Source organism: Oreochromis aureus, linkage group 4, assembly GCF_013358895.1.
Source record: "Oreochromis aureus strain Israel breed Guangdong linkage group 4, ZZ_aureus, whole genome shotgun sequence".
NCBI classification, from domain to species: domain Eukaryota; kingdom Metazoa; phylum Chordata; class Actinopteri; order Cichliformes; family Cichlidae; genus Oreochromis; species Oreochromis aureus.
In genome coordinates, this window is record NC_052945.1 from 24,572,378 (window position 1) to 24,596,194 (window position 23,817).

Below are 23,817 nucleotides of genomic sequence, written 5' to 3' on the forward strand. Positions count from 1 at the left end.
TTGACAAAATGACAATCCTTTTTCTGTTAGTTTTGAAGGCAAAAATGTGTGAGACACTTTTGAGTTGACTAAATTTAAACGTGAAACACATCTGTGCCAATGTCCAGAAACAGAAGCCATGTGGGTGCAGTTTAAGACAGTCTCCAAGGGGATGACCTTTCATGGCTATAGCAACTGAGAATATCATATGAGAAGAAGAAAGAGGAGGAGTTCAAACAAACAAAAAAAAAGTGAAGAGGCAAGATCTGAAGCAGGAAAATCATCGAGGTCAAATCAAAACTAAGTAACTCTGTTTTTGGAAGCGTATCTATAGACACAAGCTCTGCTCTGTCACTCTTATTAATAACACCACAGCTTAGTCAAACGATTTCTCCAAAAAAAACAGTGACTGAGTGCAATAAGACTCTTGAATGAATCCTAGTTATCAGATGTAATTTAATATTTGCGGCCACATCGTCTTTGTTTTACTGATTTACTCTAGGAAACGAAAAAGTGAAGGGTTCACCCTTCAAAACCTCAAATAAAATCCACAAACACTTTGTTTCCAACTGTGTTTCATTTTCTTCACACTGACTTGTTAACTTCATATCCTGGTAACACCCAAATATTTTTTTTTCTAAACAGTTTACTTCCTCTTTCTTCTTTACTTGGGTGACATCTCTGGCCCACCACATACACACCCACACACACACACACACACACACACACACACACACACAGAGAAAACTCCCTCTACTAATCCTATTATGAAAATTGTGAGTTATGTTAAGACTGGCTGTGTGTGTAAATGTGTGTGCGGTACTGCTCCCAGTGTGATGGCTTGAGTTTTGTGCTGACTAACTCTGTGACTGTGTGTGTGTGTGTGTGTGTGTGTGTGTGTGTGTGTGTGTGTGTGTGTGTGTGTGTGTGTGTGTGTGTGTGTGTGTGTGTGTGTGTGTGTGTGTGTGTGTGCGCGCCACTCACTGAATAGACAAAATCCGCCTGACTTCATTATGTGGTATCTGGTTAACTGGTCTTGCCTGTGTAATACCGAGATTTGAAGATGGTGTAATCACTGAAAAGCTTCACACCTACACAAACATAATGCCCCATATACTTAAAATGCCCAGAGGAGCCACACGTAATGGTATGTGGTGATGATTAATGGTACACACATGTTTTTGTCATGTCATCTTTCCTCCAATTCAAATCATTCATAGAAATGGTTTTATGTTTGTTTCATTTCATAGTTTTGACTGCTAATCCCTTTAAAGGTCGCCACAGCAGATCATCTTTCTCGATCTCATCCTATCCCTGGCATCCTCTTCTATCACACCAACCCTCTGCATGTCTTCACAGTAAGAAAATAAAGCTGTAAACTGTATAGTTAAATACTAGCAGCAGGGTTGACAGCACTTTGCTGTAAAACGCACCCACCGTATTGTAATTCATTTTAGTTTTTACTGTAATTTTTTACAGTAACATACTATATTTTTAATGCTGTAGTGGTGCTGTAAATCTTTACACCATTCTTTGCAGTAATAATGTAATTTTTAAAGTCTACTAATACAAAGTCTTTACAGTGATAGTGTAATTTCTACAGTAAATTATCTTGTGAAACTGTAATATTTGAGAAAATATTTGAGAAATAATTGAGCCCAGAGGAAATTATGTAACTATATAATGTAATTATGTAATTATGTAGATGAGAACTAGTTGATTACACAACTGTCCTATGTGTTGTAAAAACAAACAACTTCTTGAAAAATCTAAACTTTTATTTAAAATATAAGTTTTACATTCACAGACATATTAGCAGTCTTCTTAATATTAAAAACACTGATGTATTTCTCACACAATTACACTGTAATTACACAGTGTGGGGCATCAACCACACATTCTTAACACATTGAGTCAAACACTACATCCATGAACATCCTCTGACGTCTTCCTCTTTTCCTCTCTCACTGCGTCCTAAGATGCCTTTCCTCTCTTCATTTTCCTTCGTCTTCGGACGAAAGTACGGTTTTCACCTTGTTGGCCAACAACACCTGAGGCAGTTGTTGTTGACCCAGGCCCCAACTGTTCCAGTATGGAAACCTCCTTCTTTATGATCTGCGTTTTTGATTCCTCCAAGACTTTAGGCTGGACGCCCTTCCTGATGCAACCCAGCTCCATTTATCAGGACTTGCGATTGGCACAAGAAGTACACTGGCACCAGTGAAACCATGATCCTATATTTTGCAAAGATGATGTACAATTATATTTACCATTTAAACAGACTGGCACTATGCACCCCTACAACATGACAGCTTATTTTATAACTTTTTTTTTGAATCATTGGATATGCCAAGCTTTAAGTGTCTTTTCTATACCATTTTAACACTTTGACTCCTGACATTAAAGGGTGTAAAGGGCAGGGGAGGACTTGTGAAGAGGAAACAGGAAGGACATCAAAGCTATTTTAAGTACACTCTAGTTGTAATGCTGTTGTTCTCTTCATACAGTCATTACAGTCACTAGGCTCGTCTTAGTGAAACTGACTTTTGGCATCTCGTGTGCTCCACTTATTTTCTGTGTAATTTGCAGTCATCTTTAGCTGTGTTCCTTTCTTCTTAGATGACACAGAAACATGTCTGAGAACAGATCAACAAGCTGCCACACATGTCAAAGCAGGGGTAAGCGGTGCACAAAGCTTATTAATGGTTTGTGTGAATAAGCATGACAGTTAGCAAAGGGAGGGCCAACACAAAGAAAATATCACATTACAAAGTCTGAACACTGCAAACAGTTGGAGGAGGGGAAGGCACATGCACTGAAAAATCACACACACACACAGGTTCAAACCTTAGAAATGTGAACGAGTGCTTACTATAACAGTACTAGGTAATGCTATTAGACTACTTTGGCTTTTAACACGTTATATCCAAGGACACATGCACATACTGGAGCAAACAACATATCTATTTTGTTTTGTGGTTACAAAGGCGGACAAATGATACTCTCGCAAACAATCACCTTTTCCTGTGATACCAGTGAGCCAATAAGGCAGCCTTGTTCATAAAGTTTAAACGTGTTTGAACACAAACAGCTGCGAACTGTGAAGACCCACTTAATGTGGTGTGTAATACACATGAACAATGAGAAGAGGAAAAAGAGTTTATATCTTAAATCTGCAGTTACAAAGTAAAGATTTCAAAGTAAATGTGTGTAATTTGTCATTTTGGTCTATTTTAAGATTGAACATGTTGAGGTTACATTATCAGTCACTGAATTCTACAGTAGGTCAGATGCTTTCTGGTGTCCTCCTGAGTCAGTGAACTTCTCGATATATTATTAGTCATGTACCCAAATTTATTGTCATTACAATGAAAACAGCGGCATGGAATTTCCATAAAAAGCAGCTTTAATTGTACAGGATTACGACACGGTTTGTCAGAAATATTTTGACTTCAGTAGTAGCTACTGTTGGCTTTGCTATGTTTGATTTGGCAGATTTTCCTTCCTGGTGCAACCCTAAAGGGATTGGTGTTTCCTTCCAGGATCGATATGGGAAGCTATTACAATACACTATGAATCAGGAGTGGGAAATTCATTTTCTCAAGAAGTCACATGAGAGACACAATAAGCTGAACTCAGTTCTGCTCAATGTTAATTTTCTCCACAACAGTCCATGATTCTCACACGTCCCCTTGGGAGAATTAATTGCCCACACCTGCAACTTCAGTTCAAGACTTCTAAACCTGAAAATGTATACCCCACACCCCCACCCCCTGCACATGTTGAAGCATAATTAAAACAACAGCGCTCCCTAGTGGACACACAAGTTGTTTTAGAACCGTCCATTAGGTTTTTTCTTAGTGTACTGTGTATATATACCCATAGAAGTTAAGTGGAAATGTGGCATTATTACCAGTTTTATAACATTATATTATCTTACATCATAAGATAACGCATTAATTAAAATTATAACTACATTAGGAGCCACAGTTACCACAGCATGTGTCTCTGTCAGCTTCTCGTGATGCAATTTCCATCCATGGATAGAAAAAGTCATCATCAAAATGATTGTCTTCTATAACACATCTGTGTGAAATGCCATCATATTCACATACTATGAAAAAATTGTTAAAATGCTAATATGTCTTTGTTACAGCAAAGAATTACTCAAACAATCACAAATTGTGCTAAAAGTTTATGTCACAGACAAATTGCAGTGGACATTGACTAATAACCTGAGGCTATCTAACTCTATCTTATTACTGATTGGTGTAATCTAACATCATTGTGAATATAATTTAACAAATGAATTTTCTCCTTGATGCAGCTGTGGCATCTTTAAGAGCGATAGAGTTGTCTTCATCGTGTAAGGGTGAAACTTTTTACCTCATCAGTTTTGTTGTCACCCTACTTGGCAGGCGGACAGCGTGGACACCTAAGTTGACTGATATCACAGGTGTATCTCTACTAAAAATCACGGACGAGTTTTAACCCCGGTGACCTCTACCTCAAGGTCAAAGTCAGAGATCAGGTTTTCTGAAAGTCTTTTGAATCCGATAACTTGACAGCAGACCATAGGATTTTCAGATTGATATCAGAGGTGCATTCACTAAAAATCTTAGACGAGTTCAAATCTCAGTGACCTTGATCTCAAGGTTTTTTGAAAATCTTGTGAACGGTTGCAGTAGTAGTTTTAGAATTTGAAATTGTCATACTATGTCTACAGTGACCTCTAGTGGTCAGTGTATTGTTGTTGCTTTTCGCGGGATTTATGACAGGACAGGATATAAAGAGGAAGTAACAGTGATCATAATTAATAACAAATAGTGGAGAATACTGGATTAAATAAGGCTATGCTTCTTCCTGCTTCTTTTATTTATCATGTTTTTTATTGTTATAATTTCCTTATGTCCTATCCTTTTCCTTTTTTCCTTTCTTATGTTTTTGTTTTGTTTTGTTTATGTTTTTATCTAGCTGCTTTACGATGCAACATGCTCGAAATAAAGCCTCACAAGCTGATGTACGTAAGGCGACGTTTGTGCTTAAATGTAAAGAAATTCCTCAAACCGATCCTGAGTGTTTGTATTCACAAGAGCGGTACAAATGATATATGTATTGTTTATTTATTTATTCATTTATTTATTTGTTTTTCTCCATATTCATTCCCGTGCTCAGTATTGTATTAGGTACATTGAGTGCTGTTGTCACAGTCCCTCGATAAATCTGTTTAAAACTGTACACGAACAAACGAACCGACGTTTCACATGTTGCGTATCCGGAACCTTTGGAGGGGAAGACTTTAACCGGAGGACACCGAGCAAACATGGCAGACGTACCAGAAAATGCCCCAGAGCGTAAGTCTTAAAACTTACTTTTCTTGGGTTTTAATACCTCAGTCATGTTGTTCAAGTTGTGTGTGGTTGTTAGGAATTTACTTTTAACTGTAAGGTCGCGGTGATTGTTAAACACACGGCAGTTGTTCCTCTTCCGTTGTGTTATCTCTGACTGTCGGAATTATCAGCATTAATAGCTTTGAGTCTGTGTTTGAAAGGATATTAATAAGGATGTTTTAGATAAATTAATTTACAACGTGTTGTAATTTAATTTAATCAATTTATTATACGTTGAATTCGGGATATTCAGAAAGTTGAATGTGATGCTTATTTAGTAGCTTATCAGGCATCGTTTGATGTATCACTAAAGTAAAGTGTTTGTTTGTTTGTTTGTTTTTATTGCTGTGGTGAATATGCGCATAATATCCACACAAGGGAATTTGAACAGGTATCGCAGTACGTCTTCAAGTTTTGCTGAGTCATGATGACAGTGTTCTATGCAGTTATATAATTTGTTATGTAAATAAGTTTTAATAAAATCATTTTAGTAGTCTCTTGGCTGAATGTTATATTAAGATGTGTATAAATGATTATAAGGGATCATCGCATGCGAGCAGCTTTTCTTTTGGTATTACACGATCCCTTAGCAAAACCAGATGTATTAAGGTACTCATCAAAAATCTTCTGGAACTGTTCTCTCTGGATATTTGACCACTCTTCTTGGCAGGATTGCTAGAGGTCATTTAAATTTGTTTGACCTGGCTTTTAAAGTAGTAATTTTCAGTAGGGTTGAGGTTGGGGCTTTGGGAAGACTTAATATTAGTCTGCTTTATCCATTCAAAAACCAGTTTGTGTGTTTGGGGTCATTTTCCTGTTAGAACACCCAACTGCTACCAGGTTTTAATGATGTAGCTGCTGATGTAAGGTGAAGTTGAAGACTTGGGAGGTAATCCTCCTTCTTCATTATTTTATCCGCTTCATAAATTTCAGTCAAGTTTGAAGGTGTGGATTTTGGAGCAGGGACCTTTTTCTTAGTTGCCATGGACTGTGAGGGTGCCAATGTAAAACTCGCTTTACTGTGGACAGTGATGCTGGTATTTTAGCAGTTTCCACTTTATGGCAGGCTTGATCCTTAGTGGTTCTTGGTTGTTCCTGAACATCCTAACCATTTTCCTCTCATCTGAGGGCCACAGTTTGGGTCATCTTTCAGATAATGGCAACATTGTGGCACAGTTTGCAATTACATACAATTCTTTGAAATGAGATCTGGAAGCTGCAGTTGTTTACAAATGGCTCTAAGAGACCTTCCCGACATGTGTAGAGCTAAAATTCTCCTTCTTAAGTCTTCACTGAGTTCTTGGGACTTTCCCATTGTTCTGAGTGTTGGTCAGTCTACTGAATGCTGTCAAAGAAAATCATCTTTATGCCAGCAACAACAAACTGCCAGTTTTAGTCAATCATGATCACTAATGAGTTAACAGGCCTTTGCTTTGTCAAGTTAAAATAGAGTGTAGAACCTTAAGCATCATTTATAAAACATTAAAATGAATGTGGGCACATGTTTGAGGCTGTATGTATACTTTTGACCCTGTGTGGATTAAAGAAAAATCCAAAATAAATTCAAACTTGTGCACCTAGTTCTTGTTTTTAAAGGCATTTAAGATGTGTGCTGTATAATCGTTCCACTGTGGAAGAGGAACACTTCAAAGAAATCATTAAAATCTCAAAATTACAATGACATCTGTTTGAAAGTATTTTTGAAAGAATATTGAGGACAGTCAAGCGCTGATCAGACTTTTCAGAGGTTCTAGATATTTTGTTCAACTACATATTTTATTTTAACAACAACCACTCAAAGCAGATCTAGGATATTTAAGTCTCTTTAAGGTGCTCAGAAAAACCAACATCTTGATGACTGGATTCTGTTTTATCCTTGTTAGACTGTCCGGGTACAACAAGTGAGCAAGCCGGCAAGTCTGCATCATGCCAGGGCTGTCCCAACCAGAAACTCTGTGCCTCTGGAGCCACAAAAGCCCCCGACCCTGGTAAGACTGTGTGTTATTATCTCATCATTTTAATATTTTGATACATATTTGGGCTTCAGCAAATACATTAGGGGATTAGTTAAGAGCTTAAAACATCTCATCTCGGTCCCGTGTGTCTACAGCTATAGCAGAGATAGGAGAGAAGCTGTCAGCAGTCAAACACAAGATCCTCGTGTTGTCTGGAAAAGGAGGTGTGGGGAAGAGCACCTTTAGCGCTCACTTGGCCCACGCTCTGGCAAGTGACAACACAAAGGAGGTAATACAGAATATCAGTAATATTGATATTTTCTGACATGCAAATCATATCCAACAGCAAACAAACAAGTATTGTCTTAAAATCAGAATCCAATTAAATTTTGGATTGTTTTTTCCTTTTTTACTGTTTCCACTTTGAGGACCTTATTGTCTGAGGCTAGTGAAAAGAAAATCATATAGTTCATTAATCCCTGCTGTGGCTTCTGCCTTTATTAGGCACACCTTGCATCATACTGGGCCCCTTTTGCCTTCAGAACTGCCGTAGTTATTCATCTCACAAATTCAGCAAAGTGCTGGAACCTTTCCTCTCAGATTTTGGTCCATATTGACACGACTGCATTAGACAGAAGGGAGCCGGAGATCGACAGACGGATTGGTGCTGCGGCTGCAGTGATGCGGACGCTGCACCGGTCCGTCGTGGTGAAGAGGGAGCTGAGTGTAAAAGCGAAGCTCTCAATTTACCGGTCGATCTACGTCCCGACCCTCACCTATGGCCACGAGCTGTGGGTAGTGACCGAAAGAACGAGATCGCGGATACAAGCAGCAGAAATGAGCTTCCTCCGAAGGGTGGCTGGCCTCTCCCTTAGAGATAGGGTGAGAAGTTCGGCCATCCGGGAGGGGCTCAGAGTAGAGCCGCTGCTCCTCCACATCGAAAGGAGCCAGTTGAGGTGGTTCGGGCATCTGACAAGGATGCCTCCTGGGCGCCTCCTGGGTGAGGTGTTCCGGGCATGTCCCACCAGGAGGAGGCCCCGGGGCAGACCCAGGACACGCTGGAGAGATTATATCTCTCGGCTGGCCTGGGAACGCCTTGGTGCTCCCCCGGATAAGCTGGAGGAGGTGGCTGGGGAGAGGGAGGTCTGGGCTTCTCTGCTTAGGCTGCTGCCCCCGCGACCCGGCCTCGGATAAAGCGGATGAAGATGGATGGATGGATGGATGCATTAGACAGTCGCTGTAGATTAGTCTGCTGCACATCTATAATGTGAGTCTCCTGAATCGAGAATCGAGTTTGAGATGATTTTGAGCTTTGTGTCCTGCTGGAAGGAGCCATCAGAAGATGGGCACACTGATCATAAAGTGGTAGCAACAACTTATAAGGCAGGACCTACCTATTCTGGACCTACAACCTAAATGATAAAAGTTGGGACTCATCAGACCAGGCAACATTTTTTCTCTCTTTTTTTTTTTTTTTTTAACTGTCCAATTTTGGTGAGCCCATGTGAACAGTAGCGCAAGTTTCCTGTCTTTCACTGACAGGATTGCAGGTCTGTTCGCCTGCTGATGTAGCCCATCTACTTCAAGGTTCAGAGTTCCGCGTTCAGAGATGCTCTTCTGAGTACCTTGCTTTTAATGAGTGCTTATTTTTGTTACTGTTCCCTTCCTGTTAGCCGGAAGCTGTCTGGTCTGTTCTCCTTCGACCTCTGACATCAACAAGGCATTTTCACTCAGAGAACTGGTGCTTGTTTGAAATTCAGCAGGTCACGTTGACCATGTCAAGTTGCTGCCATGTGATTGGCTATTATATTTACATATTTGCATTAACAAGTGGTTGATCAGGTCTCTAAAGTAGCCAGTGTGTGTAAATCCTGATGCTCTCTCATATAAACAGTAAAATACACTGACCACTAGAGGTCACTGCAGACATGGAGTAACAATCTATTTGAATTCTGAAAGTAAAATGTATGACACGAGGAACATGGTATCATCACTGATTTCTATAATCGATTCGATTCCGATTCACAGGGTCCTGATTTGATTCGATTCCATTTGATTTGAATCGGGGAAATTCTGACAGTTAGAAATATTTTAATTCTGAACATTTATCAGTACTGACACTTGTGAGACTTCATCAGAGGTGTAAGCATCGCAGCAGATGCCTTTGTGTGAAAGTAATTGAGGATAAAACACAGAAAAACATGAAGGTTTTCCTGGCCTGGCTTTTTATAGCAGATAACCCCCTTAAAAATATTCTGCAGTAGATCATAAACTGAAGAAAACCAACATCAACATATGAAGTGAAGCAGAGCAAAGTTACAGAGGTTTTATTAGAGACACAGCTAAACGTTTTGCAATTTGGTGTAATTTAAAAAATGTAAATTTCTTCAGTATTGAACAGCAGAAATTAGGCTTTCTTATCAGGGTCATTTTTGGAAAAAAAACAAAACAAAAAACAGCGGCTGACAGCGCTGTACATAGCAGTAGACTGTGTGTAATAAGCAAGTAAATAATCCCTAAAGCAGATTTGAGATAGGAAACTGTTCTTGTAGTACACCGAGAGAAAGAGAGAGCTGTGGAGGAAGTGTGATTTTTATTGTGGTGGAAGCAAAACAGCAAAAGTAAGAGGGAATTAATGACGATATTTATCAAATGTGAAGCGTAGTTTTGATCTTCTTTACTGCTGCTTCAGTGAATTTTGGTCGGAGAGACAAAACCTGCAGCTTCAGAATCAGCAAATTGTCGGTTATGAGCACCGACGGCGTGTCCGTGTACGTGCTGTCAGGTGAGAAAGCCGACATCTCACTGATTCTGATGCGTTGGGTCTGCGCTTTGTGTGGAATCTGTTCACCTGCTCTCATTTGCTGTTTTAGCTGTTTGGTGGTTGTTGAAATAGTTTTGTGAGCTTTAACCTGCGATTCTGGCACAAAAATACATTTATATTTAAAAATCAGTTCAGGATTTAATGAATAAATGTTGCGTTATAAAAGCTGAAATCGATTTGAATCGGAAAATCGATAATTGAAACCCAGCGCTAACCAGGAACACAACACTATCACTCTAAAAGATGCCACAGATTCATCAAGGAAGAAATATATCAGTTACATCCACAACAATGATAGATTATATTAACCAGCAGCAGGATAGAGTTCGATGCATCAGGTTATTAGTCTGTCTGCTGCAGTTTTTCTGTGAGAAATCTCTTTATACGCCAGTTTCTTGTGTAGCTTTCACAGTTTCAAGTTGAACATGGCAACAGTGCCATTGCTTTATTGTTTTTATTTGTGTTGCTTCAGTTGCAGAGTGAGTGCTACATGTATGTTTGCTGTAAGCAGAGAACTTGACACTCGATTGTTGACATGAGCAGGACAGACCAGCTCTCAGTCCCAGGCTGAAAAAAGTACTTGCATCAAAATTTTGCTAAGCTGTTGTTTTTCACTTAACTTTTTTTTTCTTTGGAACTTCTCTTTATTTAATTTTGATAGTATTATACAATGTTAATCACATAATCACAACCTGTTATTAACAGTGGAATGCAGTGGAATTATTATTTATTATCATTATTATTATTATTATTAACAACAAAACTGACACCAACAGCAAGCCAGTAAGCAAACCTCACAGATGCAGCGCTCTTTCATACATTAAACCCACCTTATCTCATTGCCATTATCACCACCTATAATTTACAGCACACTTCCTTTAATGTCCAAGTATTTATTATTATTGGCGTAATTACTGACACCTGTCTTGGTGACACGGCTAATACAGAGCTCATTAAAGCATTAGCCAGTCATTAAAGTTTTTATTACCTCGCAGGAGTCGCAGCCATAAAAGGCTGATGGGGTATCGTCGGCTTGCTGCCGGACGGCAACATGGACATCAGTGTGCGATAACTCAAGAAGGACGTCACCTAGGATTTTAAAACTGGCACCACAGGTGTATCTGCTAGGAGGCTGAGGGGTACCAGTGGCCACCACCAGTATTTTTATTGGACCTGTACAAACAGGCAGGTGGTGGGATCGCTGTTTTATATAAAAACATTTTTAGCCGTAACTCTACATCAGTTATCTGAGTTTTTAATTCCATATCTCCTGCTCTATCTCCCGCGTGAGATGAAGTGCTGGACAACTTTTCTGATGCCGTTTCTCAAATGAGCAGTCATATTGTTCCTGTCTGAACTGTTGATATACGTGGTCCACCTAAAGCAATCTGGAGAAAGAGAGAAAAGGTAAAAGTGTCGGAGAGCTGAGAGAGAAAATAGGGGGAAAAAAATCATTATAAACAGACTTTGAAATCTATAAGAATTCACTTCATTATTGCAGCAACGAACTAAAATCAAGCAGACAATCCTGTATCTCACAACTTATTAACAATATTCAGCATAATTCTGCTTTTTTTATTCGTATCGACTGATAAACTATTGAACATTTCCACTTTCTAAATCTAACAAATTTCTTCTTTACTCTGTAAGAGTTAAGTTTGTTTTTTTTCCCCAGAGTAAAGTTTTTCATATTTGAGGTAATATCTTAGCCTCTTGTTCTAATTTATCTAACAGTATCTCTCATTCTTATTAAATTACTGCCAGCCACCGTTTCACTGACACCATTTCTGATGAGGCTTCAATGAACCGTCGATGGATAAACTGGAGGGGCAGATTCATATCTTGGGTCCTGTGTCAGGCCATTTCTGGATTTATTTGTGAATATATTGTTAAGTTTATGTGCATTTCTTTAAAAAAAAAAAACGTATCTCATCAAAGTATCTCTGTCTCACCTGGAGATATAATGTGTGGGAGAATCAGTTTTTTAGACATCTGTCAGGGCATTTTTCTAGAATTTTATCATTTGCATTAAGAAGTCTGTCCTCATCTTTCTTACGTAAGACGCACACCACTTTCTTCTGTTTAAAATATTCTGTTAATGACATTTTAATAGTGTCAAACTGGCAATCCAGTAATACCAGAGATGTTGCTTTCCTTAAATCTGCACGGCTTTAAATACTTTGATGAATTTGCAATATCTGTGGAGTTTGCCAGAATTAATGATCAAACCAAAAACCTGCTCTTCAGACCTGAATGTGCTTGATAGCATGATAAGTGCGCAGCAGTTTTTGTTGTGGTCCCTCGTTTATCGCGGGATTTAATCCGCGAATCCGTAAAGTACCCAACTTTATTTTTAACAATTATTCTAGAGTCTAGAGTATTCAAGAGTTGGCAGTTCGTCTTGTAATCGGAAGGTTGCTGGTTCGAGCCTCGGCTCGGACAGTCTCAGTTGTTGTGTCCTTGGGCAAGACACTTCACCCGTTGCCTACTGGTGGTGGTCAGAGGACCCGGTGGCGCCAGTGTCCGGCAGCCTCGCCTCTGTCAGTGCGCCCCAGGGCGGCTGTGGCTACAATGTAGCTTGCCATCACCAGTGTGTGAATGTGTGTGTGAATGGGTGGATGACTGGATGTGTAAAGCACTTTGGGGTCCTTAGGGACTAGTAAAGCGCTATACAAATACAGGCTGTAAAACCCCTCACTTCACACTTCACACACTGAACATTTTCACACTTTTCTCTCTTGTTTAAACACGTTCAAACCTTGGTAGAAAACTAACTTCAGTATTATAGAATGAAACCAAAGGCACCCTAGGTTGCCTTTGACGGTGCAAAACGTTTCGTCGACACTGTTGTGTTTGTTGGGGGGAGAACTTACAAACATACAGTACAGCACTTCAGAGTCACACTGCTAACGATCGAGGATCTATGTAAATTTGACAAGCTGAACGCATTCTGTACTGTACAGGAGACATCCTGGTCTTCAGCCAATCAGGACACAGAACATAATCCACTGGGGAAAAAAAGCATGCAAAATTGCACAAAAAAAATCTGCGAAACAGCGAGGCTGCGAAAGGTGAACCGCGTTATAGCGAGGGACCACTGTATTACATAAAGTTGTTTTTAGGCTGAATATAGGTGAACATGACATATGAAAACTTGTGTAGTTAGCGTAAATCATTATTTCTTAGTTGACAGAAAATCTCATGTTAGACTTGGCAGGAGTTTTTAACTTTGACTGTTACCCATAAACCACTGGGGTACAAAGGTTCATTCACAATGTTGTCATCCATAGCAAGGGGATCAACTGGACACTCAATTCAATTCAATTCAATTCAGTTTTATTTATATAGCGCCAAATCACAACAGAAGTCACCTCGAGGCGCTTTATATTGTACAGTAGATCACACAATAATACATACAGAGAAAAACCCAACAATCATATGACCCCCTATGAGCAAGCACTTTGGCGACAGTGGGAAGGAAAAACTCCCTTTTAACAGAGAGACAGAGGTTAATAACAGATATGATTCGATGCAGAGAGGTCTGTTAACACATAGTGAGTGAGAAAGGTGACTGGAAAGGAAAAACTCAATGCATCATGGGAATCCCGCAGCAGCCACGTCTATTGCAGCATAACTAAGGGAGGATTCAGGGTCACCTGGTCCAGCCCTAACTATATGCTTTAGCAAAAGGAAAGTTTTAAGCCTAATCTTAAAAGTAGAGATAGTGTCTGTCTCCCGAATCCAAACTGGAAGCTGGTTCCACAGAAGAGGGGCCTGAAAACTGAAGGCTCTCCCTCCCATTCTACTTTTAAATACTCTAGGAACAACAAGTAAGCCTGCAGTGTGAGAGCGAAGTGCTCTAATAGGGTGATATGGCACTACAAGGTCATTAAGATAAGATGGGGCCTGATTATTTAAGACCTTGTATGTGAGGAGCAGGATTTTGAATTCAATTCTGGATTTAACAGGAAGCCAATGAAGGAAGCCAAAACAGGAGAAATATGTCTCTCTTTCTAGTCCCTGTCAGGACTCTTGCTGCAGCATTTTGGATCAGCTGAAGGCTTTTCAGCGAGTTTTTAGGACATCCTGATAATAATGAATTACAGTAGTCCAGCCTGGAAGTAATGAAGGCATGAACTAGTTTTTCAGCATCACTCTGAGACAGGATATTTCTAATTTTAGAGATGTTGCGCAAATGGAAGAAAGCAGTCTTACATATTTGTTTAATATGTGCGTTGAAGGACATGTCCTGGTCAAAAATGACTCCAAGGTTCCTCAAGGACTCTCCATTTACATGTACAAATTGGAGTCTGTTAGATAGATATGATACAAACCACTGCAGCACAGTACCTGTAATACCTACAGCATGTTCTAATCGCTCTAATAGGATATTATGGTCAACAGTATCGAACGCTGCACTAAGGTCTAGCAGGACAAGCACAGAGATGAGTCCACTGTCAGAGGCCATAAGAAGATCATTTGTAACCTTCACTAAAGCTGTTTCTGTGCTGTGATGAGCTCTGAAACCTGACTGAAACTCTTCAAATAAGCCATTCCTCTGCAGATGATCTGTTAGCTGTTTGACAACTACTCTTTCAAGGATGTTTGATATGAAAGGAAGGTTGGAGATTGGCCTATAATTAGCTAAGACAGTTGGGTCTAGAGATGGCTTTTTGAGTAAAGGTTTAACTACAGCCACCTTGAAGGCCTGTGGTACATAGCCGATTATTAGAGATAGGTTGATCATATTTAAGATCGAAGAATTAATTAATGGCAGGACTTCTTTGAGCAGTTTTGTAGGAATGGGGTCTAAAAGACACGTTGATGGTTTGGAGGAAGTAATTATTGAAGTTAACTCAGATCAATTGGAGAAAAAGAGTCTAACTTAACATCGATGGTACTAAAAGTAGCTGTAGATAATATTACATCTGTGGGATGATTATTGGTAATTGGTAACACTCCCTTGCAAAACATTCCACTTACCAGATATGTTAACAGCTCCTCAGAGAAAATGCTGACAAAGCAATGCTTTAGGATGGCTAGTGCTAGGACACAGCTCCATTGTTTTGATGTGTTGCCCAGTCAAGCAGACAGGAAATGCCTTGTGTAGCCTTTAGGGAGACAGTTGCCTTCATTATACTGGAGCTTAAAGATCATTTGTTTCCAACTTTTCATGCTTCCACTTTCTTTTTCCTGTGTTAGATTGCCCTGCTTGATGTAGACATCTGTGGTCCATCCATTCCAAGGATCATGGGTTTAGAGGGAGAGCAAGTAAGTCAGTAGGCAGCTGTCAGAAACAGCTGTTATATATATTGGTGCAACATTGTAATCATAATCTCACATGGACACAAAGTTTGAGCTGTCTTTCTGTCATCTGCTGTGTAGGTTCACCAGAGTGGCTCTGGATGGTCCCCTGTGGTGAGCTGATTCGAACGATCTATTTATTTTTTTTAATTATTTTTTTCTGTATTTAAGCATCATAAAACAGGTGCTTCTGCGTTGTGTTGCAGTATGTGGACGACAACCTGGCAGTCATGTCTATTGGCTTCCTGCTAAGTAGCCCTGATGATGCTGTGATCTGGAGAGGACCCAAGAAAAATGGTGCGGTAATGTGATGTGTGTATGTGAGATGCTCATGTTTCCAGATCTCACACAGCTACAGCCTGTGCGGTTCTTGTGTCCAATCAGGGATGATTAAGCAGTTTTTAAGGGACGTGGACTGGGGGGACCTGGATTACCTCATCGTAGACACTCCACCCGGCACCTCTGACGAACACCTGTCAATCGTCCAGTACCTAAGCTCCACCCAAGTTGATGGAGCCATCATCATCACCACACCACAGGTACAAGTCTCGGCTTTAGTGTGAGCAGGTTTACGTTACTATATAAAGTGCTCTATGGGAGCTTTTTAAAGTCAATAACCTTTAAAAACACTGCTGTGGTGCGATCTAGAGTTTTTCTTCTGTTTGCAATTCTTTGTACACACCTGCTTTTATAAAACATTCTCAAATGTTGTTTGACTAAATGAGCAGCCAGTCATCCTCATATATGTCCAGTTATGAGCTGCTGGGTTTCATGTTCATGTCTGTCATGCTCAATGAAGACACACAAAGACACACAAACTCCAGGATGACCACCATGAAAACATTTGTAACCTAATGCTAATCAGATGCTTAAAGCCCCTTCACCCAGCTGAACATGGAGATTTTAAAGACACCAACAAAGGCAAAGTGGCTAAAACTTCAGCTATCCAGAGCTCAGAGCCACCTACAAGCTAGCAGCCTCGGTATGAGCAACGGATCAAAGCATTTTTACGAGGAAAACCTTTGGGGACAAATACAAAAGAGAAAAAGTTCGATGTTCAGTGATGTGACGAGTTATAAACAAACCGGAAAGTGATGCAAGTACCTGACATGCGTTTAGTTATATGAATCTGCTACACCTGCTTTTGTTTGGAAACATACAATGTGTCAGGTAAAGGCTGGTGTATGGCAGCTCATTTACAGTTAATTACTCGTACCTCTTTCCAGAGCACTTTGTTTACTGTAACTGACTGCAGTTTGGGGGAAATTCAGTTCAGTTTATTTATACAAATCTCAACGATATTATCGAAAGAAACCCCAATAATCAAGCGACCCCATGTGAGTGAGCACTTGGCGACAGCGGGAATGATAAGCTCCTTTTTAACAGGAAGAAACCTCCGACTTTATGAAAAGCTAAATTTTGTTTGAATATGCTGTCAGTTATAGTTCTTAGAAAGAAAACCAGACAAGGAAATTCCAGTCATTGTATTTCAACATACCTCTTTATTGCTTGCACAGACACCTGCAGCTAAACTTCAGCATCTTTCAGTTAACTCTGAACCATCTGTGAGCTCAATTCAAACTGAAACTTTAGCAGACAGGCGTTCGGATACATAGCTCGGGCTGTGTGTCCTAAAAGCTCTCTAACTCTCACTCAGAGGTTTCAGTGTTATTCAAAACCTACTCAGTTTTAGCTCAGCTATTTTAGGTTAACAAGAATAATAAATAAACATGTATCCAAATACTTATGAAAACTACCTGCTATCAGCTTTAAATAGAAATTTGACCTGCAGATATAAGACTGCTTTCAGTCCAACGGACTTTACTTGGTGATTCCCTAAATTTCCCCCAAATGACTTTAACAACCTGAACTTCTATATACAAGTTGAGTCATTTCAGTCATAGTAGTGACTCTGAAAGCCACGGGTAGGTTAACTGGCTTACCACAAAAAAAACATGCTGCTGTATGCAGCTGCCTTCTGTTATGATTAGTGCTGCTGCTTTGTGGAATTGGTGGTGCTCCCCCTTTATGGCTCTACAGTATACTGACATATTTCAGATGTCCTTGAGACCCCTGCTTTTTCAGCCCACTATGAAACATAAACACATATGAAATTTGAATTTTGCACCAGCAATTGCACAAGTCTGTGGATCATCCAGAGTAAGGGCTTTACAGTGAATCCACTGGCACTAATGATTGTCTTAGGATGCACACGTTAATACACAAAAATCATGTTTTAAAAATATGATATGACAGGTTTTAATAGGTTGGATTACATGGGACAAAGACATTTGTTGTGCAGGTGCTGTTACTGTTGGCAATAAAGCAATTCCACATGGTCGTAATCATGGAGCTGTGGCCGAGTGTCAATGAAGATGAACTGCTTTATTTCACAAGATGCTTTTAGCGTGCCACAACCAACAGAGGATGCTGTTCCATCATGAAACCATCGTAAAAAGAAAAACGAGAGCCTATCGCGCAATAAAATGTTGTTATACAGGTTTTTTATAGGTATGTTTGTATACAAACTGTTAAAGAAATGGCATGCCACAGAGCTGTGCAGAATAAAAATAAATTCAGAGTTTTCTATTGTCGTCTTCCACGGCACGCTTCCTATAAATTTTCGTATTTAATAGGAAGTCAACTCGGCACAAAAGCGGTTCGCTTCACCTGCTGACGTCACGTGTTTTTGTTACCTGGTTTGTAAAGGTGATTTTGGTGGAATAAAGCCACAGACAGGATAGGCACAGGGCGGTGTTTGTGCTGAACGGGCAGCAACATGTCTGCCGGCGGGGCATCGTGATATTTACACACAAATACTTGGAGGATAACCCAATGTTATTATTCATGCAGACAGTAAAAAGACTGTGATCCAGCAGCCATACTAGTTCTGTCAGTCATGTTTCCTGCTGATAATTGTTCCCAGGATCTAGTGTGACGAACATTTAGCGCCTTGTCAATAAATGTGGCTTACTCTACTTGTGTTCAGTTAAGAAGACCTCACTATAAGCTGTGTCAAAGTTCTTATTGCGCTTGGTGAAGTGAAGCACCGGTTTCCTGCTTCTTAGATTAGGCTCAGTGTGGTAAAGTCAGAAAGCAACAGACACACTTCCTCATTCCGCCTGCTCTCACTAACCCACAACCGACCACACACACACCCGGTGGGAATTACCAAACAAACAAGCCAGACTGATTCATCTGTGAACTTTTTTTTTTGTGTGTGTATGTGCGTGTGTGCATTTTGTGTCACATCCTGCGTCCCCCTCCCTGTCCACCGTATGCTCCCCGTGCCCACCCATCCACACATACACACAAACTTCAACCTTCGCTTTTGCCTTTCTCTTTCTGTGGTTCCTGTTTCTGCGTCTGTCTAGGAGGTCTCGTTACAGGACGTGCGAAAGGAGATCCGATTCTGTCAGAAGGTTAAGCTGCCGATCATCGGGGTGGTGGAGAACATGAGCGGCTTTGTCTGCCCTAAATGCAAGGTCACTCACACACACACACTTGTACAAAACACAGATAAGCTCAAATGCACCAGATCCATGTCTCTGTTAACTTTCTGATTACATCTTTTTTTCTTTTCTTTTTTGTTCTTAAAGAGGTGGATAAGATAATTGGGCAAAAATCAGAACCACATAATTGACAAAAAAATAAAAACTCTGATCTAATCTCGTGAGAAATGTATACAAGCATTGCGAGCATACGCTTGATTAGTTTTGGTAAGTGAAGAAATGGAGCACACAGAAAAGAGGAACGAGGCGAGGAGGTCTGAAAGATGTGCTCACATCTGTGCTATTTTAGCTCATTACAAAAAAAACCAGGTTGTGAGGAGGCTTCGCCTGCTATTCTGTGCAGATATACTGCAGATACACTGAACAGGATACAGTGCACTCATTTTCACAACCACAAGCAAGCTCACCTTGCACAAAATCACATCAACAAAGTTCTGTGTTTCTCTCCATTTTTATGTCTTGTTTTTTTCCTTTTAGATTTAATTTCCTGAGGCTCTTACACCCCTTTAAGGGAGGGCCTTGAAGCCACTTCCTTTCTATTCAACATTTGACATTTTATTTTTTGGGAGGGGTTATTGAGCCTAGAGGATATGATATAACAGGACCGCCATATCCTATCCTATCACTAAACAGTGAAATCCTATTTATTATTTATTATTCCTATTTATTCTATTTATCCCCTTCGTATATTTTATTTATATATGTCTCTGTATTTATATATGTGTATATATATATATAATATTCTGCTCACGCTCTGTAACTTCTGTCAGTGCTGTGCTTTTGGAAACCGAATTTCCCACAGGAACCCACCCGAGGGATTAATGAAATTTTATCTTATCTTATCTCTCTTATTTTAAATCACCACACTTTAAAGAAAATGTGGGAGAGTGGGAGATGTCATTTAAGCAACCCTTTTAAATCTGCTCTCTCTCTCTGTGCAGCATATTTTAGTTTTCCGGGTTACGGCCTGAGCTTCGAGCTAGAATTCCCAGTGGAAAAATGTCGTGTTTACACAGTTAATCATTCTCAAATTCCTCATGTGTAGATTAAGAAAGTACCTAGCTGATCCATGCATAATTTTTTCTTTAAACTCTTCCTTGTAGAACACGTCACAGATCTTCCCTCCCACAACCGGGGGAGCTGAGAAAATGTGTGCAGACCTCAAACTACCCCTGTTAGGAAAGGTGCCTCTAGATCCCAGGATAGCACGGAGCTGCGACGAGGGCAAGTCTTTCCTGAGCGAGGTGCCCGACTCCCCCGCTGCGGAAGTCTACCAGAAAATTGTGAAAAGTGAGTTTGTTTTCAGAAAGAGACCCACACAAATGAGCATCGTGCAATCAGTAACCAGAAAGGGCCAAAACAAATCTTGCGTGACTTAAGTGTAGCCGTCGTGCCGCTCAAGGTCGGCTGGACTTGCCTGGAAATCCCCTTCTGACCGTCAGCTGGCAATCCTGCAACTAGAATAGAGGTTTTGAGAAGTGGGCAAAGTCACAGGATGCCAAAACTGGTGAATGGGAAGATGGTGTGAAATAGTTGCCGAAACAACCAAAAAAAACAATCTCGGCTCACTTGCAGCAAATGTCAACACTACCCCCACCCCTCAGGATGTTACTGTACAGCTGTGATGTTGACTTTGTTTTCTCTCAGTTCTAAATGCACACAGTGGTCAGATAGTCAGAGCAGGACTTGTAGGCAGGGATCCAGCAGATGTGCCAAGTGTAGGACTCCCACCCCTTCGTTTGCACATTATAAACAAACCCTTTGGCACCTCATACGTCATACTTTGCGTTTTTCTTTAGAAGGAAGTTAGATGCACTGTCAGGCGTATTCCTTCTTCCAGTGAAGACCCCCACCAGACTAGATTATTTAGCTGGCGGCTCAATTCCTGATTAAACAATGAAAGAGGAAGCAGTCGCTGTATAAATGGGAAGCGGACAATCAAAAGAGGAAGAGTAGGAGTTGTATCGAAATTCAATTATGCTTAAAGCATGAGATCAAGTTTGTGGAGTCTAATGCGGTTAGCGTAGCAGCTGATTCACTCCTAACTGAAACCATCAATTGACGAACATTTATTTATCAGCTTCATCAAATCTCATTTGTCATCATCATTCTCTTCTCTCCTCTTTCTCTTTCCCCCAAAGCCATCCAGGATTACTGCTCCAACAGGGTAACAGAGGAGCAAAACACAACCTGACCACACAGATGGCATCCATACAGGAGCAGAACACCGTGGCAGATCACATGACGGCAGACGGGTACCGAATAAGAGGCACACGAAGAGCACGAGAGCTCGTACACATCAGCATCACAGCATTTATGTCAGACTGTCAGAGAAATCTCATCATTCTTTGTTTTCAGTGATAGGTTTCGTGCATTGATCAGATGCTGCCGTGCCACTGTTTCTATGCCAGAGCAGTATTTCCTGAAGAACTACTGAGAGTAAATGAAATGAATACATAATGATTCTGTAGAAACAGAAATTACTTCCCATTTCATAAAAGAAATAAAGTGGTCTCATTCAAATAAGCACCTGTGCCCGTTTTGAATATGAATGCACTCTTTATGAGGCTGTCAGGGTTTACATTGATTTACAAATGTATGTTTCTTTGTTTTGAAGAAAAGCAATATCATTTTGAGCACTGTAGTTTTAACTAACAGCACATTTGTTGTGGGCTGTTTGCCAGCTGCAGGTTAGACAAACGGTAGTAAAACTGTTAATAGTAGTAAAGGCCCAGCCATGCAAGGTGTCACTTTTTGGCGTTTGTGTGGGTTTTTATAAGTTTTGGCGGAGTTAATAAGGCAAAAAGGAAAAAACATGCAGAATCTTTGCCTGTACCGTTTGTAGGATCCATTTGTTTATCTTACCACTTCATTAAGCTTGTATTTGCTTAGAGTGAGTCATTTGCTTCGGGTGCTTTTGTGTACATTATGTCAATCGCCACAGTAGATGAAAAGGAATATAAAAATATTCCACAGTGCCTGAGCAGGTGTGGTAATGTTTGTGTTAAGAGAAGGTCAGCAATTTGGTTTTTTTTGTTGTGTTTAAACTCTTTATGGCACCAGGTTATTGTGATCAAAGTGCAGATTAAGCTGCCAACAAAGAAAAAAAAAATACTTGGATTTTAGTTCGTCATTAATATCGGCGCTTCCGCATTTCAAATTAGCAGATTGTTTACAATATCCCCTCCAAGTGCTTCCTGTTTTTGAAGTATAAAGAAGTACAGGTAGGTTCTGGAAACACAATTGTCATTATACACGAATTTGCTGAAAACAAATTCAAAGCTGGAAAAAAAAGTAGTAAAGCACATCGTTGTTATTTTTTAATATGCTGATTTCAAATCATTTTCTTGCATTTCTGAACAGAAAGTGCAATTTTAACAATATCTGTGCATACGTGTGCATTACTAATTTACAGACGACGGTGCAGTGGCTACTTAAAGGTACAGAACAGCTAAACCAAACAGTGTTTTACTTTTTAAAGAAGTACACTTGCAGATTTCTGGAATTATTTTAAAAATTTACATACATTTTCATACCTGCGTGGCAACGCTGGCATCGAACTCCAGGAAAAGAAGTTGTGTTTTATTGAAAAATGTTCAAAGTTAAATTTTTACAACTCAAACCGAGCGTCAGAGATCAAAAGTTACAGTTAGGGTCAGGTGATTTTTCACATTCTCAGCTGTCATAAAAATCTGATCATTTTACAAATTTTGAACCACTGGATGTATTTGGTCTTTTCATAATTGTGTTAAAATCTTCATGTCTAATTGTTGATGTGACTGATGACCACATGAAAACAGCATCCATTCATTAAACACGCTTCATTTGCGTTGTAATATTCAAATTATTTCTTTTTTTGGCTCTTTGAATTGTTTTAGTATGAGTGGTGTGGGATCAGGTTTGCCAGGTCTGTATTTACCAGTCTGGTTGGAAATTTTTGTTTCACAGTGTGTGTGTTTTTGTGTCCTTATTTGCACTACACTCTACACACTTGTAGTTCCTCCAGAGCTAAGCAGAAAATACATGTGAAACTGTATCTGCATCCTGCAAGCAGACAAAACAATCATAACCACATGTATAACTAATGTCTTTCCCACAGATATGACACAAAAAAAGAGTAATATCTTTATTGTAAAGCATACCTGTACACCTTCACCTTTAGCTTGTGAGTAAAGTTAGATTTACTCATAATAAAGCACTCCAGGAAGGTGAGGCAGAGCTGGTAAAACTGCTTTTTCTTCCATTATTTTAAAATACATCATTAACACCAATAAACAATGAGATCATGTGACTCCCAATTACTTAAAACGACAACAAACTGGCTCCACAGGTACACAAAGAAAGTGCAGCTCATTTTCTACTAAGTAAATCGGCAATGCTAAACATTGGGCATGGCACATGCGTAGTTTTGCCAAACCGGTTCCAATCCCTGCCAAAAAACTTCACAGTATGGTGCATAAGATTGTATCGGTTAACACAAGGACCATACCTTCGCATTCACAACGTGACCCGAGGAGAGGGCTTTGGGTTTAGAGAGGGGGGCTTCCATGTGAATTTTGTGTTTGTTCTGTTTATGAGCTTAAGGGGAAAAATAGGTAAATGTGCAGCCTTGGTGATTATTTGGTGATTAAGTCCCCAAATCAAAACTAAACAATTTATTAAATTCTGTGGCGTGTGATTGAGCTGAAAAACAGCCCACTTGTGCAGAAGTGTGCAGTGTGGCACTGCCTCTGTCTTAACATGAAATGGATGACAAAGCAGAAACATGACAGCCATGTAATCGAGTTTATGCAAAATATTAAGCCAGCTTTTTAATTAAAAAAAAAAGATAGGGGTAACTTTGTTTAAAGATG

At 39.9% G+C, this 23,817-nt stretch overlaps 1 protein-coding gene across 1 annotated transcript; it reads left to right on the top strand.

The window, feature by feature from the left end:
• The first annotated feature begins 5,211 nt into the window (after positions 1–5,211).
• nubp1 (nucleotide binding protein 1 (MinD homolog, E. coli)) lies at positions 5,212–21,942 on the top strand. Its single transcript, XM_031728511.2, has 10 exons — positions 5,212–5,333; positions 7,253–7,357; positions 7,480–7,613; positions 15,351–15,419; positions 15,534–15,566; positions 15,659–15,749; positions 15,837–15,991; positions 18,827–18,937; positions 20,068–20,254; positions 21,106–21,942. The coding sequence occupies exons 1-10, from the start codon at positions 5,303–5,305 to the stop codon at positions 21,156–21,158; spliced, it is 969 nt and encodes a 322-aa protein (XP_031584371.1). The 5' UTR covers positions 5,212–5,302; the 3' UTR covers positions 21,159–21,942.
• Positions 21,943–23,817: the final 1,875 nt, after the last annotated feature.